A 24,750-nucleotide genomic window follows, 5' to 3' on the forward strand; every position below is an offset into this window, starting at 1 on the left:
ATCATCAGTGTATCATATATCTGAAAAAGAAGCACACTCTAAACATCTAAAAAAAAAAAAATGAATGAATTAATTAATAAATAATATATATATTTTTTTATTTTTTTACTTGCTTCAGTCATTTGACTGCAGCTATGCTGGAGCACCACATTGAAGGATTTTAGTTGAACAAATCAACACCAAGACTTATTTTTTAAAGCCTGGTACTTACTCTATCAGTCTCTTTTGCTGAACTGCTATGTTAAACACTGGATGTCAAGCAGTGATGGGGGTACAAACACAGACAGACACAAAGACATGGACATAAATACACACACACACACATACACACACTTATATATATATGTACAAGGTGCAATGAGTAAATTGTTGCCATTTTTTATTTTGCATACACGCATTGTTTGTTTTTGATTTTGTCAACTACATAGTATAGTAGGATCAGTTGGGCACCATCTATGAGAAAAACAGCACCATGACACAATTCACTCTGTCAGAAATTTGGAAACAACATGCTGTACTGATTAGCAGTTGTACCAGAAGCTCCAATACAAACATTTCAGAGTGTTTGGGTGTTAATCTGAGGACAGTGCAGAGGATTTGGAAAGAGTTGGATGAGTCTCATGGTGATTACGAAGGTACGGCAGCTCGGAAAACTCACTCTGATCATTCTGATAAGAAAAGAACTGAATTTGTTGGTGAGATCCAGGCCATGATTGACAACGATCCCTCCAAGTCAATCAGGTCCATCGCCAGGGACATGGGAGTGTCTGAGTTTCTTATCAGGCAGGTAGTGCATGAAGACTTTCGGTACTCCTCATATGGGATGAGAAAGGGCCAATTTCTATCCCAAGTCATCAAGGACAAGAGGAAAGATTGTGCTACAAAGCTTTTGAACAAACTCAACCATCCCTTCTAACTGAACATGCTTTGGTTTTTCTCAGCTGAGAAAAATTTCTACCAGGATCGGATGGTGAATATACAGAACAGCCGTTGGCTTGCCGTGTCCCAAAAACACATACTGGAAGTGATAAAAATCAACATCCAGTCAACATCATGGTGTTTGGAGTGATCACTAGTGAGGGTGACATTATGCCTCCATTCATCTTCTCACATGGCCTCAGACTCAACATGGAGGCCTACATCAAGTGCCTGGAGGAAGTAGTGCTGCCCTGGGTCAAGAGGGTGGCTGCTGGAAGACCCTATGTCTAGCAACAGGACTCTGCACCATGTCACACAAGCAGGAGAATCCAGTCATGACAATTTTTGTGACCACATCACCCCTAACATCTGGCCACCTAACTCCCCACACTGCAATCCCCTTGATTATTTATTATGTGTGGGGCACAGTTGAGCAAGAGACCAACAAAACAACTTGTAACACCAAAGATGAACTGAAGGCAAGGATTATGACAGCATTCACCAACTCAAACAAGGAGACCATCCAGAAGAGTTACAGGAGATTCTGAAGTCATCTGGAGGCTGTGATTGAAGCCAATGGCGATTTTATTGAATAAATTTACCCTCTTGTACTTCAAGATATTTTAATGTAATTTTAGCAAATATATCTATTAAAATGAGATGTCTGTTATTTTCATTTTTGTATAATTTAAACGACAATTTATTCACTGCAGTCTGTCTGTATATATATATATATATATATATATATATATATATATATATATATATATATATATATATATATATATATACGACAGGCATCTTTCACTCTGTGTACTAAATCCATTTGCAAGACTTTGGTCAGCCTGAGGCTATAGTAGAAGCCACATGCCACTCAGTAAGATTGAACCCAGAACTATGTGGTTGGGATGCAAGCTTCTTACCACACAGCCATACCTGCACCTATACATATATAATGTGTGTGTGTGTGTATGTATATATATGTGCCTCTCATGCTCTTATAACTGTCCCACCTCTCTTTATCCACTATCCATATCATCACTTGTCTCTTGTGGGTTTGCTCTGGGTAGCCATGTATCTTCCTCATAGCAAGACACATCTGCTTGCCCCTGGCATAAAAATCACCTTGCTACCCTCTCAATTATACCCCTACTGAAGTGGGCTTTTCTCCTTTCCCCACCTTTTCCCCTTTTCTTGTTCTCTTTTGTCTTGCATGATACTTGGCCATCACACTGGGGCTGATGGCCAAAATACCCAGTACATACTGTAAAGTTGTTAGTGTTAGGAAGGGCATCCAGTTGTAAATACCATGCTAAAGCTGACATGGAGCACAGTGTGGCCCTATGGCTCACCAGGTTCTATCTAGCTGTTCAATCCATGCCAGTAGGGAAAACAGCTGTTCAGTGATGATGGTGATGATATATAGACACAAACATACACACCCACATATATATATATATATATTTGTATATATCTATATGTCTATGTGTGTGTACACAAGCATGGAAGTTCGGATTTTGTAGAATCTTGGCATATTCTTTATGCAACACTTGATAAGAATTCATGGCTGCCTACTTGTTAAAATTGTTATTTGATGTAGTTATTCTATCAAATGTGGTTCATATTTTCAGCTTCATCTTTGTCTTTAGTGTGTGTGTATGTATATATATATATATATATATATATATATATATATATATATATATATACATATATATATATATGTATGTATGTATGTATATAGATATATATACACACACAGATACACACGCATGTTTATGTGTGTGTGTGTGTGTGTGTCTCTCTCACTCTGAATATAAATATATATATATATATATATATATATATATATATATATTTATACTTATATGTTATATAATATTCTTATATTTTGTTTATTACATAACAAAGATGCATAGCACAAAGGAATAGTTTTATGTTATCCCATTTGTACCCATTACATTCAGTATGGACAGGGTGAAGATTCTGTAGGTGTCTATGGGGCAACAATGCGTTTCTACATCTCAAAAATTAATACCAAAATTCATTATAGTCACCGTTATAATTTCACTTCATTTGTTGTCAAATTTCGCCAACTTTCTTACAAAATCAATAAAGTGGTTTTGATTGTTATTATGAAATGCTATGAAATTGGTTTTATAGAAAGTTGGTTAGCTTTCTACAAATTGCTATGCCTGCTGAAGACATCTTAAGTCTTCTACTACATAATACAGTGTCCATGATTGGTCAGTTGCTTTGCTTTATCGAGGTCATTGTAATCCCATGACAGTGCTGCTTATTGGTTAAATGTATGACTTGTACTAAAATGTGGTAATCATTTAACATCCACTTTTCCATGCTTGCATGGGTCAGATGACATTTGTTGAGGCAGATTTTCTCTGACTGGATGCCCTTCCCGTCACTAACCCTCACTTGTTTCCAAGTAAGGTAATATTTTCTCATAGCTAATCATGGAAAACTGGAAATAAAGAGCCTTGTTTGTATGACAATGATGCTCACTTAGACCCTTCACATGATGTCTAGATAAGGGTACACACAAATGCATATATACACACACATATACATACATACATATGTACAAGCACATATACATACATACATACATATATGTACACATGGCAGGTTTCTTTCAGTTTCTATCTACCAAATCCACTCTCAAGGCTTTGCTTAGCTTGTAGATATTGTAAAAGACACTTGCCCAAGGTACCATGCAGAAGGGCTGAACCTAAGACCACATGGTTGGGAAACAAGCTTTTCAACCATACAGCCAGGCCTGTGCATATATATATATATATATATATATATATATATATCATCATCATCATCATCATCATCATCATCATCGTTTAACGTCCATTTTCCATGCTGGCATGGGTTGGACCGCTCAACTGAGGGCTGGGAAGCCAGGAGGCTGCACCAGGCCCCAATCTGATCTGGCAGTGTTTCTACAGCTGGATGCCCTTCCTAATGCCAACGACTCCGAGAGTATAGTGGGTGCTTTTTATGTGCCACCGACACAGGGGCCAGAGGAGCTGGCATCGACCACGATCGGATGGCACTTTTTACGTGCTACCGGCACGGAAACCAGTCAAAGCGGCACTGGCATCGGCCACGTTCGGGTGGTGCTTTTTGCGTGCTACCGGCACGAGGGTCACAACTACAATTTCCATGATTTGATTTTATTTTGATTTTGATATTGATGTTGATGTACTTGACTCAATAGGTCTCCTCAAGCACGGCATGTTGCCCTACGAGCCAAGGTACTTTTGAACGGGCTGGTTATGCGACACTGGTGTAGGTTACAGCTGTGAACTCACTTTATTTGCTGGGTCTTTTCAGTCACAGCATGCCTCCTGAGGTCTTGGTCTTTTGTCATTGCCTCTGTGAGGCCCAACGTTTGAGGGTCATGCTTCACCACCTCATCCCATGTCTTCCTGAGTCTCCCTCTACCCCGGATTTCTTCCACTGTTTGGGAGTGGCACTTTTTCACACAGCTCTCTTCGTCCATCCGCAGTACATGACCATACCAACACAAACGTCTCTCTTGCACTCCACATCCGATGCTTCTTATGTCTATGCACATACTATATGTGTGTGTATGCATATATATATACGCACACACACATATGCACATGCTGTATATGTGTGTGTGTTTCTGTGTGGATCTCTGTCAACAGAGATATAGTGTTCTCAAAGAAGAGAAAGAAGCCACTAACCTTCGCTATCAATGTGAAGGTAACAAAAGCCAGAGAGGATCTGAAGAAAGCAGTGTAGAAATATCAATTTTGATCTTTTGGGCACAATGAAAGGCATTTCAGTTCAGCTGAAGTCACATGTGATAATGTGTATGAAGCATGAGAAGCACACATCTACTCTAGAACTAAAATAGTCAACAATTTCCATGTTGAAAGCAAGTGGGCAACTCCATTGGAACTTATAAATACTGGGCTTTCCATTGGTTTCTATTGTGGAGAAAACTTATGACCAGCATGTAGATACCTGATTGCAGCACTTCAGATTGATTCTTCATGGAACATATCTCATTAAATTTGACAATGATCTGCTTTTCTACCATAAAGTAGCAGAAAGCCTGATGGTCAGATTAGCCTATTTACTCTAGAAAAGGCTTTAAAATTATCAAAGAAATGTCAAGACACTATCATCTGGAAGAGTCCACTTTTCCACAAATATTTATTGAACTTCTGTAACAAGAACTATAAAGGAAACAAACCCACAACCTTTGCCAAATCTGCAATTACTCCACTTCCAAAGAAAGGTGTTCTTCATCTGCCTCAGTATTACGCCCTCACCTCTAACTTCAAAAATCTACAACTCTATGATCCTTTATAGATTTTCTCCTGATATCAATCCCATTCTATAACAGAACAAAAGTGGCTTCCCCAAAGGTAGATCAATACTATCATAGATCAACATAACTGAGATCTTTTTCATAAGAAAACTCATTGAAGCATTCAGAATCTTTGAGCAAAAAGCATCAGTTGTATTTGTAGATTTTTCCAAAGCATATAATAGTGTCAACAGAAGGACCATGTTACATAGACTGTTAAACTACAGTATCCTGGGTGATATTGTCAAAGCTGTCTTGTATAAAGCCCATCAAGCTTTGTGCAAAGCAGAGACTGTTTAAGAAAAGTATTTCTCTCAACAACAGGATGGACTACATTCTTATGCAGTCTATATCTCATCCAAAACAAAGGCCTCACCATCAAGCAAAAGTGATCATGATGTCAGCAGAGCATATATCACTCTTCACCTTCATTATAATAATAATCTTATTTTTCGTCACAGACAAGTGAATTTTGGAAGAGAGATAGCTAGAAGAGCGTAGTAGAAAATGAAGGAGAGTATATTTTAGATTAAAAAAGAACTTTGTTTATCTTAATTTTGAAAATTAAAACAAGTATAAAAAACGTACATTGTTTATGGGATGACCCAGTATATATATATCTATATAAATATATGTATATGTGTGTGTGTGTATATATATATATATATATAGATATATAGATATAGATAAAGATATATATATGTGTATACATACATACAAACATATATCTATATAAGTATGTGTATATGTGTATAAATATATATATATATATATATATATATATATATATATATATATATATATATATATATATATATATATATATATATATATGCATATATATATATTATAGTTGAATCATATTCCCTCTTCCTTTTGACTATTTATTCTTTCCTTTATACAAATGCATATATACGTATATATATATTTGTATATAATACACATGTACAATGCACATCGCTATTTATGGTCAGTGAGTTCCTGGAAAAAAATATCTCATGTTCTCAGGAATTACTAATTTTTGCCAGCTGAGTGGACTGGAGCTATGTGAAATGAATTATTTTGCTCAAGGATACAATGCATCACCCACTCCAGGAATTGAAATGACAACCCTATGATGATGAGTCCAACATCCTAAGTACTAACCCATGCACCTCTATGCAGTTCCATTTTATGAAGCATTAAATAAATATGACATTTTCCTGCTATACAGGGTGATAGTTCATCACAGTTGATATATTCCTAGAGCTCTGTTCCTTTGTAGGTAGATAAACTGAAGCACATTGAACAGTTTTCTGATTAGAAAAGCTAAGAAATGCTTGATTTAAATTCTGCATTCATGAACTACTAATTGAATATACAAGTTGCTTAAGGCAACTTAATCATTTTTGTTGATGAAGCACACAGAGAATCTAGTGTTTAGCTAGATTCTGTATAAATGTATGAAATCACAAGACAGAGCAATACTGTTATCTGTGGGGAATATTTTCTTATAATCTCACATTATTTTAGGTTGGTTTAACTCTTTAACAGCAAAAACCATGTATCCACTCAAAATTTCTTTACATTTAACTGTGGAAAGCAGTTTTATGTACCATTTTTATATACCAGTCTTACGTTTAAAACAATTTTTTGTTGAAATATGCCAAGTTTATTGAGGCATCACAACATGCAGAAAATACCAATTCTGCTGTTTGGTTGACATTACTGGAATAACCATGAAATTTAATTTCGCAGTTAAGTGGTTAAATAGCAAATTCTCTTTTCATCTGATATTGTGGTTAAAAAAGGGATAGTTTCTTAGTTTTCTCTTTTATTTTCTTTTATTTGCATGATGAGGTAAAAAAAAAAAAAATCAAATCTGTGAATGTATATTCAAATAGATTATGCTACTGTTACATTATTTATTTGTTAGCAAATCATCATTCATTAAATATTTGCTGCTGGATTTAGAAAGTCTCTTTTCGATCAATGTAGAAAATTAATCTTGTAAAAGCTCTCCACTTAAAAAAAAAAAAGAAACAAACTAAGTGCTTAAAAAATGCCAACCAGTATATAGTTTGAATGTGCTTACCTGGAACTACTGTTATAAAATTTTGGCATTTTTTTGGTTCTGTAAACAATCTGAATAAATTATGATACAAAGTCTGCTATTCTGAACACAGGATTTAGGTTAATCAATGATTAGGACACTGTGTTAATCATCTCAATTATTGCAAATTCAAGTTATGATTCATGGAAATCAGTAAATTAGATGAAATAATTAGAATATTATAATATTGATTTCTCACAATCATACTGGAGTACAAACTGGACCCAGTGATTATTTTGTCATCTCCCAGAGTAATGCAATGCAAATTAAAGTCAGAAGGGAGGGGAAAGCTAAAATATGTAAGGCGTTCCAGTGCACAAAAAAATTTCACATATATAGATACACACACATACACATGCATCCATATATATGTGTGCACATGCACACATGTATCTGACCCATGCTAGCATAAAAAAATGCATGTTAAAGTGGATGACATATGTGTGTATATATACATGCACACACCCATATAAATAAGTATATATGTACATATATATATCATTAATAAAATACGAGAAATATATTTAGTAGTTTAAACTTTATAAAGCATACATGTGTTTTGATGAATCAACTGACAGAATTACGCAGTCATTTGGTGAAATTATATGATTTTAACAAATTACCTCGTCAGTATTTTGGCAAATAAAAAAAGTCATGAAATACTGATGAAATGGATTGATACCTTTATTGTTTTACTTGTTTCAGTCATTTGACTGGGGCCATGCTGGAGCAGCACCTTTAGTTGAACAAATCAATCCCAGGACTTATTCTTTGTAAGCCTAGTACTTATTCTATCAGTATCTTTTGCTGAACCACTAACATCTGTTGTCAAACAATGGTGGAGGGACAAACCCAGACACACAAATACATTCATACATACATACATACATACATATATATATATATATATATATATATATATATATATTAGAAAAAATAATAAGGTACTCAGATATCTGGATGGTTGTACATTTACAGATTTGTATTAATATGTCACATGTTTTATAAATATTAGCGCTTGCACCTATTCTTGTAGGTTTTTCAAATTTCTACAACTAAACTGTGATAAAAATTTATGTAAACAATAAATATAAACGAATGCTTTAGCAGGATACAAGACAGACAAACACACACACACACACACACACACACACACACACACACACACACACACACACACACACACCGTGTAGGTTATTATAGAAGATTTAGATACACAATGATGTTAAAGACCTAATTTCTTCCATATAGTTTCTTTCATAGAAAGAAAGAAATTAAAACTTTTTTTAGCATGAAATATTTCCATTTACTTTTGGTGATTCAGCATTACATATTTGTAATATACAAAAATGTGTGTGAGTATGTCTGTGTGTCTGAGTATGTATGCATGTATTGGTGTGTGCATGCATGTGTATGTGAATGAAATTAAATTTTCTTTTTCAGATTTGAAGTTTGTCTTTATCCATTCTCTTAACTTCCATCTCTTTCACTCTTCGACCATGATTCCTTTTCTTTATTTTACTCTTTCTTTTCCCATCATTTGTCTTTCTCTCCAAAAGCATTACCTGTGGAACTTCAGGCAACCCCAAAAAGAGGTACAAAAGACTAGAGTATAGCACCTTTTGTAGTGGTACATGATCAATGTAAGCAGAATATTTTTAATGTCATTTATACATGCTGGTCAGTGTTTCAAAGCAAAGAAGAAAAATATTTACCAATGCAAATATAAACCATATAAGCACATATGTGTGCACATATAACAGCAGTTACAAGTTAGGGACCCCTCTGACATTAGTCAGAGGGATCCCACTAAGTAGTCCTTTGGAAATATGCTACAAGAAAAATTTTTCAGTATTCCAATTTTATAAACCAAATGACTCCTGTTAAAAGTTGGGTGAAAGAAAAGAAACTTTTGAAGTTCAGACAAGTTCTGAATGTATTATAATATTCAATTGAATTTAATTTGATCTAAAGTTATTCATCTGAAAATTGTTGTAATATTAAGATCATTTTATAAATTATCTCTTTTGAAACTGCACATAATTGCCACTTAGTTATCAATGCCATTTTAGCATCACCTGAAGGTTGTCGTGAAACATGAAAGGACTTGTGAAAATAAAGAAATAAAAAACAATGAAAATCCAGCTACACACACACACACACACACACACACACACATTAAACATGTTTATACATATATACAAATGTATATTTATGTATAAACACACCTCTTTCTCTTTCTCTCACTCTTTTTCTCTCTCTCTCCAGATGTACACACAAAAAACAATTTTTGGTAATGGCATCATCATTAGAATATTCAGCACCAATAATAATAATAACAAAGATATTGAAATATTACCTTTAAAATATTTAATTAGTCCTGATATTTTTGGTAAAATACCACTTTTGAAAAGCAATGATTTGGCTTATTTTAATCAGAATGGTTTATTTAACCTTTTTGTTACCATATCTGTTGAAAGGCCTTTGCCTTTGTTCTAATTAATTTTGAAAATAATGAAAAATTTATTAGAATAACTATGTCATTAATTAAGCTGGTATTTAGAATATAAATTAAATTTTGAAGGAAGGTTTAATTCTAGATCACTTTAAAACAAGAAGTTATATCATGGAACCCAGGGGTATCAGAAGTTGGTTGGTATCACAGATTACTGCAATGTTCATGTTCCTACATTTGTCAAAGTGTTTTATGAATGATGATGCATGTGTGAAAAGATGTTCCTTGATTCAGATGTATATGAGCTGAATCAAATTGCCTGTTTATTGTCTTGTTGCATTGGACTTGGTACACAGAGTAAGTTTACAGGCATGTATATGTTTTGTGCATAGAACAGTTGGCCAGCTCTCACAGGCATCTGTTGAGGAGCTGTTTCTAAGGCATTTCTGTTAGGAAGTTCTCAGGTTAGCCAGCTTCATATATACATTATATAAAGCTTTATAAGCTGCATATAAAGCTTCATATAAAACTCTATATCAGCTTTATATTTTCCCTATAAATGGCCTTGCAGTTGTACTTTCGCTGAAATGTGGAAATCTAAGCAAATGAGTGTTGGAAGAGTTCTTTCATTTCTTAGGTTCGGTGTTATGTAGGTGACTAGTAAAGGATTGGCCTGATCTAATCAACCTTTAGCATGCTGAAGGCAAATCATGTCGCTATACAGGTTTTCTCCCCTGTGGATGCAGGCACATTGTATTGCATTAAGAAGGGAGAAAACTCATACCATGACATAATTTGCCTTCAGTGTGCTAAATGTTAATGCATATGGTTTGAATAGGGATGAGTTTGCTTCATATAAATATGGTCTTTGTAAATTTAAGCTCTTTTATACATGCATATATACGTACATGCATGCATGACAGTCATGTAATAAATGTTATCTTTCTATTGGTAGTTTGAAAATTCATATGTTTGAATGCAGTGTCGACTGTCACCATTCTGCATTGTATTTTAACTGAGAGCAGACATTTATGCAAAAGCTGCAAATCAATAACTAAGCTAAATAAAAGACATCTTCACTTTATAGCACATTCACAAATAATAGTCACACTTACTGTTGAGTCAAATTTCATCTCCTTCATCGCGTATATACATATATGTATTTATATGTAGTTAGGTGTGATATGTATTCCCATAAAAGTATGCATGTATATGTTAAGAGGTGTGTTCACAATTATGAATACATTCGTAAATGTACATGTAGGATTGTGTGTTTAAGAGAAACACATGCAGTTATTAATACTGAATTGTCAGTGTATGTTCCAATGTGTGTATTTATGTATATGTAACATGTGTGTATAATGTATTTAAGTATCTTTTATATGTTATATATATATATATATATATATATATGTAAGGGCATGAGTGTATTTACATGTATGCATATTTATGTCTTCTCTCCTCTCTTCTGCTAGTGTGTGTGTGTGTGTGTGTCTTTGTATCCTCTGTCACCTCCTTCATAAGGTGTGTTATCTTCAGATCATTCTCACCCAAGTCTTTCACACTCCCCCTCTCCCTCATATTCCATTTACTCTGAAACTCTTTGTTGCTAGTAGGTATGTAGACATAACATGTATGATGTGCATACATTTTGTGTTTGTATGTATGAATATGTATGTATCTCTTTGTGTGTGTGTGTGTGTGTGTGTTTGATATTAGATATATGTATAAATATATACACAATGGCTGGCATAAGTATACAAATAGCATTTATATTACTTGCTGAGTGGAGTATCATGGAGTAGATGGATGAATGTTTGCTCAACCATTTATGTAAATGTGAAGGCTTGTGGCTTAATGGTTGGGGTATTCAGATCACGAACATAAGGTTGTGAGTTCGATTCCCAGCAGCACATTGTGTCCTTGAGCTAGACACTTTATTTCATGTTGCTCCAGTCCACTCAACTGGCAAAAAAAGGAGTAGTACCTGTATTGCAAGGGGCCAGCCTTGCCACATTCTTTGTCATGCTGAATCTCCCTGAGCACTATATTAACCTTTTTGACATATTATCCCATATATTTTCATTTAGAGATGTCTAGTAAAGATATATTTGAATGAAAATATACATTCACTGTATTCTGAAGATATCTGTCACTTATATCTAACTTGAAATACTTTGTTCATGATGTTATTCCCATTTTCTATCATTAGCTATCAGTAACTTCATCATAAATCATAACTGATCCGAAATAATTTGTGTACTTATTCTTCCTTATATACAGATTCAAAATAAATAATAAAAAAATGATATTTTTTGCATGGAAATTGAAAAAAAGATGTGTATCTTAAGAGGTTGCGTGTTTGTGGAGTGCTCAGCCACTTGCCCATTAATTTCACGAGCAGGCTGTTCCATTGATTGGATCAACTGGAACCCTCATCGTCGTAACTGACAGAGTATCAGTTATTTAATAAATATACTACGTTGTGTGTGTTTGTATGTATGTACATCTCTTTCTCTCTCCCATATATATATGTGTGTGTGTGTGTGTGTGTGTATATATATATATATATATATATATATATATATATATAGGGAGAATTTGCAAAAAAACAACAGACGAAGACAGGTGGTGTAGAAAACAAATAGATGTATTAGTATAACGCTCAGGAATTGAAAAAGTCTTTAACATTTCGAGCCTATGCTCTTCCACAGAAAGGAACACAGAAAGAAACAAGGAGAGAAAAAAAAATGTGTGTAGTGGTTAGCGATCTACACACATATATAAGGAAAATTGCTTTTTTTATTTCTTTTCTGTCACTTCTAATAATTTCTGTACCATAAAGTTGATTTGGTACCTGCATTTTGATTCATGTAAAATGGCACTTGCAGTGCAAGGTGTATCATCTTGATGTTAGAATGTTTAAACTTGGATGCAAAAAGTTTGTATTCTTTTGTGTTTATATCGGAACATGGAAATACATATAAAATTATGTACACACCATCATCATCAATGTTATTGTTGTCATCATTATCATCATCATCATCGTTTTTAACATCTATGTTATATGCTGGCATAGGTTGGATGGTTTGACGTGATCTGATGGGTCCCCAGAACAGTTTCTACAGTTGGATGTCTTTCCTAATGCCAACCCCTTTACAGCATGTACAGGACACTTTTTCTTTATGGCACCAGCACTAGTGAGGTCACCATACTGCTTGCAAGATTACAAATACTGAAGAGTGGGAGGGGATAACTTTATGGTAGGAAAATAAAGAGTAGAGAGGGATAAAATATGAGAGAAAAGGGCTGGAACAACACAGTTTTCTTGCTGTAGGGTAGCTACATGACTACTCACATTTTAGAAGAGAGGGTGGTGGTGGTGGGAGGATGGAGCTGGTAAAAGATAAAAAATGGTAAAGAGGTATCAGGCTGTTAGATTAGAATCTAATGTAATCATAGTTGCTATGTCTGATTTCAATGTTATTCTGATGTCTGTAAATATTTGGCAGTCTGTTTCTTAGTGTATAGATTGTCTGAGATTTTTGAATAGTTACGTTTGCTTTCTGGCTGAAAGTTCTCAAGATATGCTATTCACCTTATAACTAAGAGAAAAATAAAATGAATATTTTTTGTGTTTTTCCAAATATAATGTTAGGATATAGACAGTTTCATAGTTTCATGAACTACCCTCCATTAAAAAAAACTAAAGAAAAATCTTGGTACCATCACATTTATAGAATCCCAGCAATTTACTTTGCAAGTGACAGTTTATACAATGTTATATCCACATTACATCATTAGTCAAAAAGTCTTAGACGTTCTTGTAACACCACGTAAAGTGGTTATAAGAAAATGAATAAATTTATTTTGTAGATTTTCAACTGAGCCTTCTAGAAGATCCTCAACATGAATGAAAATTTGAGCTTATTCTCTGGATGGAGCCATCAGTACGGAAGGAAGAATATTGGTTTAGACTCTGTAATTTTTTTATTTTATTTTTCATTAAAATATCTTCACATAAGTTCAAAGACCAAGAAATCTTGCTCATTTATCAGAAATCTTTTGGTTGTTTTTTAGAATATGCTCCAATCTAAAGTCATATTTTAATGTAATATGTATGACCAAAAGCAATGTTAAACATTATGAATAATTTATATATTAAGTTGCATTTTTTTTTTTTATCTTTCTGAGGAAAGTTTAAACTATCTGAGATATTGTAACATCTAAAAATGAAGCATTTTACAATCAGCTAATTAATAAAATCAGCTAGTAAATTGTTTATCAGTAGCTAAATTTAGGTATGTAAGAACTGATTTTTGTTGATTTTTTTTTTAATTCTTATATTTTTAGGTTGACCTTACCAAGAAATGGTATCTTCAAACCTTGCCCATTCTTGCGAAGGTCAGAACACTTTTTTAAGTGCTACTAACCTTGTTTTTCTGTGCAAGTTAAACAATATTGGCTTCACTTGTTGGGGTTTTTTTCTCTGCAACAAAACTTCTTCTTTTCCTATAACCATCAATATATTGTTTGCATTTGTTGGTTTGTAAGTGCTGAACTTATCTGGATGATTTACTGATTACTCAAAGTCACATCTAACCCGACTGAGTGCATTTGTCCTTACCCTCCTTGAAAACCTTTTCTCTCTGACTTGACTTGCTGCGTATGCCTACTAAATACACTTTGAAACATTTTGATGATTGGTATATGGTTTAATTAGATTGCTAATAAGGCTACAGGTTTTGCTTTTTAATTTATCTCTTGCTTATCTGCTTGTTTGAGGAATTTTACTTACTACTGTCTTCAATGAATCTTTTGAGTGGTTATTCCTATTTAATTCCTTCTAAACTGTTGGGGGCATCTTTTTGCTTTCCTCTTATCAATAAATTGCACCATCTCCTCCTTGCCTGCCTACATTTCTGTCTTGCCAATAAAAAAAAAAAAAAAATTTATAAACACTAAACTGTTCATTATTTTTCAGATGTATTGAATTAACTCTTATTGACGTTTTTTCTAGCAATTTTTTTCTTAATTAGTAAATTTTTTTTCTTAATTAGTAAATTTTTTTCTTAATTAGTAAACTCTTGGCATTAACCCTAATTGATAGTTTCTTAATCAAGTTTTAGTGAATGGGTATATATACATATATAATGTAAATTTCTCAGTGAATAAATTAACATTTTACTCTTTATGTAAATTTTAAGAATATTGATTTATTTTTAAGACAAGAATTATGAAAATTTTTTATTTTATTCAGTATGTTTCCAATAAATTCAAATGTAATAAAAGTAGATTCTACCAATAGTTAAAGTCAACAGAAATGAGCACACAGTCGTACATATCTACATGGTCACTTAACTTACTAGAGATAATAGCAAGGCCTCTCTCTCGTGTCATACCCAACCATCTTTAAAAGTAGGGAGGAACACATTGAATAATGTAATATGGTTCTAGGGTACACTGCCTGAAAAGAAATAATATGACAGCTACTCTTTGATCACTGGTTTACACGGAGTTAGCCTAGGGTTAAACAATAATGTATATAGTAATTAACAGTAGTGAGGTATATTTAGCTGCTGTGATTCCTATGGAAAAGAAAACAAATCACAAGCAAAAACAAAACTGTTTCTGCTCTTTCTCTTGTGATCCTCAAAGCATCTAAAACACCTCTTCAGATGATAATAATTAAATATCTTATTGTTAAATAACAAGTTCTTAAACATTTTAGGGTTGGGTAGCTTGTGTATGTGACGATTGGTATTCCCATAAAATTGTTCTGTTAAAAACTATTATTAAGAATGTTCTGTGTAGTTCTTTGAAACTGCTGTGTGCTTTTCTGATTACAAACTCAGATGTGGCTGTGCAGTTAAGAAGTTTGCTCCCAAACCATGTGTTCTCATGTTAAGCTCTACTGTACTGCACTTTTGACAAGTGTTTTCTACTATAACCCTGGGCCAATTAAAACCTTGTGAGTGGATTTGGAAGATAGAAACTATAAGTCTTTCAAGTGTGTGTGTTGTACTGCTGTCTTAACATTATGTGGTGGTTTTAAACAAGCATCACTGTTGTACAAGTGATGTGGGTCAGAAATGAACAATTACAAGTGATGTTCATTTACGACCTACATCACTTGTAAAATTTCTATGAAAAACACATTTGGCCATGGGAAAGTATTGCCTTCCCTGAAGACAGGCAAAACATCTGGCTATAGAAAATCTGCTTCAACAAATTCTGACCCGTGGAAAAGTGGATGTTAAATTATGAAGATGATTTAGGACTGGCTATCATATTTCACATGATGATCTAAGATTTTAATATTTGTGGAAATTTTAGAGTAATTGAGAGGAAAGGTCCATTTTATTAAGTCTTTGCAGGAAATACAAAAGCAACCTTTTGTACGAAGAAAACTGCCTTGATCTTCTTTATGTTAAATGTTAGATAGATTTTTTTTTATACTACATCATCAGTCTATATACTGCCCTATAACTTTTTATTTTCATTGGAAAATTTCTCAGAGATAACAACTGCATGAAAGCATATAGTTTAATATAGGCTAACATATTAATGTAGTAAATCTAAAAGGTTTTCTCTATTTATTATTGGAAAATTTCTCAGGGATACCTTCTGCATGTAAATATGTAGTAAAGTGTAGGCTAACATGCTTAATGTAGTGAATCCAAAAGAGTTTCTAATCAATTTAAAATAACACCTGTGATTAGAAGAAAAATCATTAGCATTACTGAAAATTCTTGAGAGAACTCCTGAACTTAAATTGAGTAAAAATTAAATGGTGGCATGCAGAGGGGAATGAGCCTAATCTTTGGTAGATATCAATATCGTTTATCTTTTATTTGTCTCAGTCATTGGACTGTGGCCATGTTGGGGTACCACCTTGAAACGTCTAGTTGAATAAATCGACCCCAGCACGTATTTTATTAAATCTGTTACTTATTCTGTTGGTCTCTTTCGCTGAACAGCTAAATTAGAGGGACATAAACAAACCAATGTTGGCTGTCAAGAATTAGGAGAGAAACACACACATATATGAGGCATGCTTCCACACAGTTTTCACCTACCAAATTCACTCATAAGGCATTAGTAGTCTTGGAGCTATAGTAGAAGACACTTACCCAAGGTGCCATGCAGTGGGACTGAACTCGAAACCCCGTGGTTGCAAAATGAGCTTCTTAACCACACAGCCATAACAACTTTGGATGTGTTTTGGTTTTATTGGTCCTCAGCAATATATAATATCTGCCTGACCGTTGACCATTTTATGAAACCAATCACTGCAAAGTTTAATGCATTCTAAAGAATGTGAATGTGGTTTCTGGAATATTAAATGTATTTTGCATAAGAACCATCTTCAGTTGACTCTTTGCTGTGTTTATTCTGTTTGTGATATTGCCTTATGATCAAGACAGATTATAATTAAACTTTAATAAATTTTTTAATTATAACTAAACTTTAATGATATTTTCAAGGTAGGTGTATAACATATTACTTTATTACATGTAGTGACAGGAGCTTCATAGAAACTATTATTGATAAATTATTGATATCAGTAATCAGTGGTACTTTGGGATCAATGAAAATTAATCAAATTAAAAATTGTACTTTGATTTAAAATTTCTTTGTAGTTTTCTAGAAATTAATTCAAATTCTAATCTATCATTTAAAAAAATAATGACTAAATTTCAGATTCAAACTTATAATCCCACCAAATATTATAAAGAAATGATTATTTCCCTTGTATTAACTGTCCACTAGGGGATTCTATACGCTTGAAATAATTTTAATATATGCAGTTTTTATACTTAGTTATATTTATCATACTTTGTGATCAGTTTAATTATATATGGTTAAAATAAATGGGGGAAATTTTGTAAATCAAAAGGGCCAAACATCCTGGAAGTTTGCAATTATTTAGCTGTAAGCATATCATAAATGGTGTGTAATTGTCAGGTATAATATTATTAGCTGTTTTATACAGTTGTGGACTTCTTAATGGGAATATATTTCATCATACTGTGAGAGTGAACCCAGAAACACATGGTTGCAAAGTGAACTCTTTAACTACATAGCTATGGCTAGAGTTTATCTTATTTATCATATGATATATGTCTCTGTCTATACTTGAGTTTTAACCTTTTTTTATATTAAATCAAAACAGGAATTTCTCTGTGGTTGCTTGACTTGCTAAGAACAGCAGTCAAATCTCCTTCAAATTATACCCTTTCATTTTCAAAAAGGAAAGACACATTGAACAATATCATTAATGATATACAAAACAACATTATAGTCACAGCTAGAATGCTTTTGATTATAGGTCTACTCAATCATGCCTAACCCAGGACCAAGCAACAATCCTTTCCATATTGATTTGCTGAAGATTAACTTTGAATAATTATTGCTGGTTTCTTTCATTTTACTGCTTTACTCATATATTTTACATGTTGGCAAGGATGGAATAATTTTTAGTGGAGTAGTAGTTTTTACTTTTAGATGTCCTTTCCTTCATTCAGCTATTCCTGTAAATTACCAGATAGTTCAGCAGTTAAATGCAATGTTCTTGTTTTAATTTAAAATATATACCCTGTTTTATTTTTCTTCTTATTTTTATTTCATTTCCCAGACTTTCTTATAATCTCATCCTCTTTTCTTAATAACACTGTTAATTCTCAACATTGTAACCATTAAAAGAAAGGTGCTTCTTTCAAAGCAGCTTAGATGAGAATGTGAGCTAAAATCTGAATGTGTAGTAACTTCTGGTTTTGTCATCAGAATTTTGATGTTTAGCTTGAATCTCGGTTGGTCAATATTTGCAAGAAGAATGCAGGTGGGTGGGAGTTCTGGAGGTTCACTATTCTGAAGAAGAATGATTGGGGAAAGTGTTTAGCACAGGATTTAAATGAGGCAAATATACAATAAAGAAGATGAGAGAAAAGAATACAGATATATTGGTTGAGTTTAGATAGAAACAGTATGCAACTTGCTAGTTCAAAATGCCTCCTTCAACTAGTGATTGCAGAGTATTAGCAAGTCTTTGTTAATCAGTATTCCAGTGAAGGGTCTTTGCCAACCATTGTGTAGATTAACATTTTCTGACCTTAAAGAGGAAGCCTAGTCTTTGGGCTGCAGTTTTGACACTGGTATATATGTTTAGAGAACATAAGATCATTAGACATTGTGGGACTTAAAATTTAGCCATATTGAGGGCTTTAGTTTTGTTATGTGTTGTTTATGTCTTGGGAGAATGTAGTACAAGGCTGTTCCTTGATATTTGTAGTGATTGTATTGTAGTTCTGATTAAGACAACTAAGTCAGTAAGTCCTCATTGAAGGATGTTTTGAGATTTCAGTTCACAGAAGCAGTAGCAAGTGTCTAATTCATTTAGATAAGACTTGTGTGCAAAATGTCAAAGAAGAATTAAGAGTGGTATCATCTGTATAGGAATGTGTGTGGTTAGAATTAACAACTAGTAGGTTATTAATTTAGTGAAAGCAGTAGATTGGAGCAAGCATAACCAAACATTTATATACTCAACAGTTGATGGAATGTGGGCTGAATTGATTCCTGTTGGCATGGAAGACAGATAGATGTACAACATAGCAAGGAGGTTCTCTTGCCAGACACAATTTAAAGCTTTGCAACATTACTTTTACCAAAATTCTCAAGAGTGTGGTGCAGGATAATAAATCTCTAATAATTCTGATTCTATGGAATCCATACTGATGGTTAGGATGTATGATGAAAACATTATAAACATCTTTACACATTAATACTATATCTTAACTCTTTTAAGTTTCTTTTTAATCCTATTATTGTGGATTGATAACATTTATCAATCAGTTTTATTAACCACTAGATGTCACATTGGTTATATTACCAACTTGTTATCCCATTTTTATTATTTTTATTTTGATTATATATATCTGTTTATAAAATGTGCCAAAACTACAGTCACTATCAATCATAATCAATATCTAATGCAAACCATTAAACAGTAAAGTTATTTGTTATTTCAGATGTTTTCAACTGAAGTTCAAAACTTCTTATATTATTTCATTTAGTTAGGGCAGTGAGCTGACAAAATCATAAACAAACCAAGCAAAAATGCTTAGCGATATTTCATCTTCTATTTCTGAGTCCAAATTCTGCTGAGTCAACTTTGCCTGTCTTCCTTTCAGGGTTGATAAAATAAGTACCAATCAGACACTGGGTTTGATGTAATTGACTTATTTCTCCCCTGAAATTGCTGGCCTTGTGCCAAAATTTAAAACCGTTATTTCATTTAGTTGTCCTGTATCATAACTATTCAGTTGCAATTTGCTCAGTTATATCTCATATTTGTAAGCACCTAGAAAGTTTCCCTCCAAGGCACAAGTCTGAGTAAGGTTGTTTTGTGGAAGACCAGCAGTCGCCCATGCATACCAGCCTCCCCTCTCCATACCACTGACATCATCCAAGAGAAAGCAAAGGCCAACACAGCTTGGCACCAGTGACATTGCAACTCATTTCTACAGTTGAGTGAACTGGAGCAATATGAAATAAAGTCTCTTGCTCAAGAACACAACACAACACACTACATGGTCCAGAAATCGAACACATAACTTCATTATTGCTGTCTCAATACTTAAACTACTAAGCCACATAGATATATAGGACTCTGCTTAAAATTCTATAGACTCCATGTTTGGGTATATTAACATATTTCATTGAATTATTAAAATAACACCCTGAAATGTTAAGTAAGATGCCTATACACAAAAATATTAAAATATCAAAACTAATATTTAGTAAAAGCTAAATCATAAAAATCCAATGTGAATATGTAATGGTTAATAAAATATTGGTGAATATTGATTTGTATACCTCTTGCAGTTCTGGAAATTCCTTTTGCTATATACTCTCTGGAACAGCAAAATTTTGTTGATATCAAAAAAATTCTGCTATGCTTTTTTTCCCCCTTTCTTGTTTTCAGTCAACAATTTACTTATTAATAATGTTTTTGGTTTATATTATTCATGGTTTTGAATGGGTTTTTGACTTTGATAATAACATTTTTTACTATTATTGATTATATTTTTGCAACCTGGTGATTATATTTCTTTTTTTTTTAAATTTTTTATTAATATGTTCTCTATTTCAGTATAAAAATACAAGGATTTTTATTAAAATTTTTCCAAAATTCTTCTTTTATTTTATATTCAAATATATAATTTAAATTTTAAGTAATTCAAATCTTTTTTTAATGTTATGAACAACAGCTGTTATTTATATTTGTAATTGTTAGTTCTTAAAAATTGAATATATTTCCATGGGTTTAATGGAATTATATTTGATATGAAATAGATTTTAAAAATATATCTAGCTTCTAATTAGTTGCCTAAGACTTTATCATATTCACCGAGTTTTATTTTTCCTGCAATAATTGATGTATTTGTTGTTCTCTCTTCCCTGTAGGAAACAAATTTGAATGTACATCCCGAGTGGGAAGACCGCATAATGAATTATCTAGTCCATAAGACTCACCCTGTAAAGACCATGGAACTGGCACGTCTTGTAAGTGTTCGTTCACGAAAAGAAGTGAATCCGACTTTGTACAGCATGGATAGACGTGGTTTGATAAGAAAGCACGGCATGCAGCCGCCAACTTGGGTTATTGCTGATCCACCTGCATCTCATACAAATTATAACCAGAATGAGTCTCATTATTCTAGTAGTCCAGGAATCTATCAGCATGGCCCAGTATCAAGAACACCACCAAATTTCTATGCTAATAACCGTGAAAGTTATAGAGGACAGAAGACTCCCAATAATAATTACCAGCGTTCAAAACGATCAACCTATAGAAGTGAATGGCATAGTTTCTGTCCACCATCTCATATATACTCAGAAAGTAAGAATGAATCTCTCATCTACAGTCACAGTAGTAAAGATACTGAAATTCTCTCTATTGGAAACACTAGTTCTCCAAATAGATTACGTTCAGAAAGTTGCAGCCCAGATGATTGTGAGGCCCTGGAAACAGCAATTGCTAATTATCCACACAGTGGTGGATATGGCCAAGGCTATTCAGGACATTTTCCTGTAACTTCTGAATCTAAACAAAGTGGTAAGCCACGAAGGAGAAATTGTGATAACTTTAACATGCAAAATTCTTCAAATGGTACCATGATGCCATTAAAAAGTAATGACAGGATGGTCATCCAACAGAAAAAGATAGACTTGCAGGATGATCGTGAAAGACATTATGACGGAAACTATCAATCATACCCTAGTAACTTTATGAACTATGCAAATCATTCTTTTGGAGATATGCCTGTTTGTTACCATCAGATGGACCGAGAGGGTCCGGATATGTCTCGCGTACACCTGAGTTCCTTGAAGAAAGACTCGAAGGACCATTCGCCCCACGATCAAATCTCTCCCAAACGGAACTCAAATATAAAGGCTTGCAATTCTGACCCGCATGACCCACATGCTAAAATCATATCCTTCCTTGATAAAACCATGAATGGTTCTGCTAAATCACGTGAAATAGCTAAACATACAGGCCTTTCTCTCGAAGAAACTCAAAAGCATTTGCATAGTTTATGTAAAAAGAAAATAGTCACCACTATTGGTGAAGATATTTATATTATGGCAAAGAACGCAGCCAGTTACGAAACTGAAATCCCTGCTGGAAAAAGTTCTTCATCTGTGAACTCTGCCATGTCTCGTCAGTTTTCTAGTGGAAACCGGCAACCTCCTGCTCCACCACATGTTCTACTGGCGGACAATGGCATCAACTCTAGCAACATGAAAAGTGCTTATTACCAAAATAATAATTCCCAAAAACAACCTGGGTCTTCAAACGAACCAAAATCAGCATCAAATCAGGCAAGTAGAAATTCTCATCTACCTCCTTCCCCTCATGAGCTCCTTGCAAAAGATCCCGTCTTTAAAGGAGATGTTGCTGTATCTAATTCAAGCAATTCTTCTAAGGAATTCAACCAGTCGTCATCATCTTCGTCAGCATCCTTGTCGTCCTCAACGTCAAAGAATTCTAGGTGGAACAATAGCACCACACTGATAGAAAGCTCAAGGGCACCAGCTACGAATTCCACTTCAACGTCATCGACTACATCATTTGCTCCAAGTCCCAAGCAAAGTAATTCAAGTTCTAAACAGTCTGCTGGAAGTTCTAAGCAGACGTCATCTTCAAAACAAACTGCTTCAAATTCTAAAGGCTCTGGGTCAAAAGGTTCCTCAGGCTCTAAGCAAGGATCTTCTAATTCCAAATCTGCTTCGAGCTCAAAACAAAGGGCCAACAGTCCAAAGCAAAATGCTTCAAATAATCAATCTTCATCTCAGTCTAATTCAAATTCCACTGTTAACAACTCAAATAATAAAAAGAATTCAGTTGATAATATCCAAGATCTTCTTAAGAATACATCCATTTCCTCTTCAAGTGAAACTACTGAAACTAAAACTCCAACTTTAGCTGAAATCAAGGCAGCAGCAGTAGCGCAGGCGTTGGCCGACAAAGCGGCTGAGAAAGGAGCTGACAAGGCTGGTATTGACTCACTGGCACCAAATCTGCAGATCACTTCAGAGAGTTTTGCTGCCCTTAACAAAAATCCTGTAAGTGCATTGATGGAATATGCTCAACAGCGCCATTTACCTGTTGAATTTAAGCTCTTATCACACAGAGGACCTTCTCATCGACCATTGTAAGTAAATTCATTGTTTTTTGTTTTTTTTAAATTTTTAACAGACTTAATTTACTTTTCTATTAAGTTATGATTATATTTACTTTTTATAAGTAAATTCTTTCATTAGTTGCAGATATATTCCTGTTATTTAGATTTATCAAACTGCTAAATGTATATTTACATAATTGTTCTAAGTTGGAGACAGGATATTTACATGATTGTGTATGAATTTCTATAGAATATATATGTATGTCTAAATGTTAAATTAAGGTTTTTATTTTAAAGGCTAGTTTAAGAACAGCAAACAGAATATTTACTGATGGAGTGACTCAAAATACTGAAATTGGAGTCATAAAAGTTTTACAAATTTATTGTAACATTCATGCTGACTGGAATTTTAAGTTTTGCCTAATGGCTTAATCAACCAGTTGTTGAATAAGCTATTAGGTAAAAGTTAATTTGTGTATATATGTTTATATATATATATATGTGAGTGTGTGTGTATGTATATGTATAAATAAATATGTTAGAGATGTATGAAATATTGGTAACTCCTTATTTGCATCATAATTTTTCTTATATTCGTTTCAGTCTAATGTACATATAATTAATGTCAACAAGCTGAATGGGTCTCTCTTTCTTTTTATACCCCCTCCTCTCTCTCTCTTATTTCATTATTGCCCACAAGGGGCTAAACAGAGAGGGGACAAACAAGGACAGACAAACGGATTAAGTCGATTACATCGACCCCAGTGCGTAGCTGGTACTTATTTAATCGACCCTGAAAGGATGAAAGGCAAAGTCGACCTCGGCGGAATTTGAACTCAGAACGTAAAGAAAGACGAAATACCGCTAAGCATTTCGCCCAGCACATTAACACTTCTGCCAGCTCTCTCTCTTGCCTGCTTGAAAATGTTTAGTGCTTTATATCAAATTTGTAGAACACTTGAAGTATTTCCTGAATAGATTATGGGTAGGTTGTCTATATAATTACTTCCTAACTATATGCTTCCAGGTTCAGTCCCACTGCATGGCACATTGGGCAAGTGTCTTCTACTTTAGCTTTGGGCTGACCAAACCCTTGTGAGTAGACTTGGTAGACAGAAACTAAAAGAAGTACATTGCTTATATATCAATGTGTGTTTGTCTTTGTGTTTGTTTCTCACCACTGCTTAACAATTAGTATTGGTGATTTTACATTCCTGTAAGTTAA

The 24,750-nt window shown here is 33.7% G+C and overlaps 1 protein-coding gene across 3 annotated transcripts in view; it reads left to right on the top strand.

Moving 5' to 3' along the window:
• LOC106871755 (uncharacterized) overlaps positions 1-24,750 on the top strand; it is a 74,129-nt gene that overhangs the window by 12,641 nt on the left and 36,738 nt on the right. Inside the window, exons 2-4 of one of the 3 annotated variants that reach the window (XM_014918390.3) lie at positions 13,711-13,815; positions 14,188-14,238; positions 21,304-23,555. In XM_014918390.3, coding sequence (XP_014773876.1) covers positions 13,744-13,815; positions 14,188-14,238; positions 21,304-23,555 — 2,375 coding nt within the window. In that variant the 5' untranslated portion in view covers positions 13,711-13,743. The remainder of the gene's footprint in view (positions 1-13,710; positions 13,816-14,187; positions 14,239-21,303; positions 23,556-24,750) is intronic. The other 2 variants (XM_052968168.2, XM_014918389.3) reach the window with 2 other exon arrangements.

This window comes from Octopus bimaculoides, chromosome 5 (assembly GCF_046866305.1).
Source record: "Octopus bimaculoides isolate indiv1 chromosome 5, ASM4686630v1, whole genome shotgun sequence".
Lineage (NCBI taxonomy): Eukaryota > Metazoa > Mollusca > Cephalopoda > Octopoda > Octopodidae > Octopus > Octopus bimaculoides.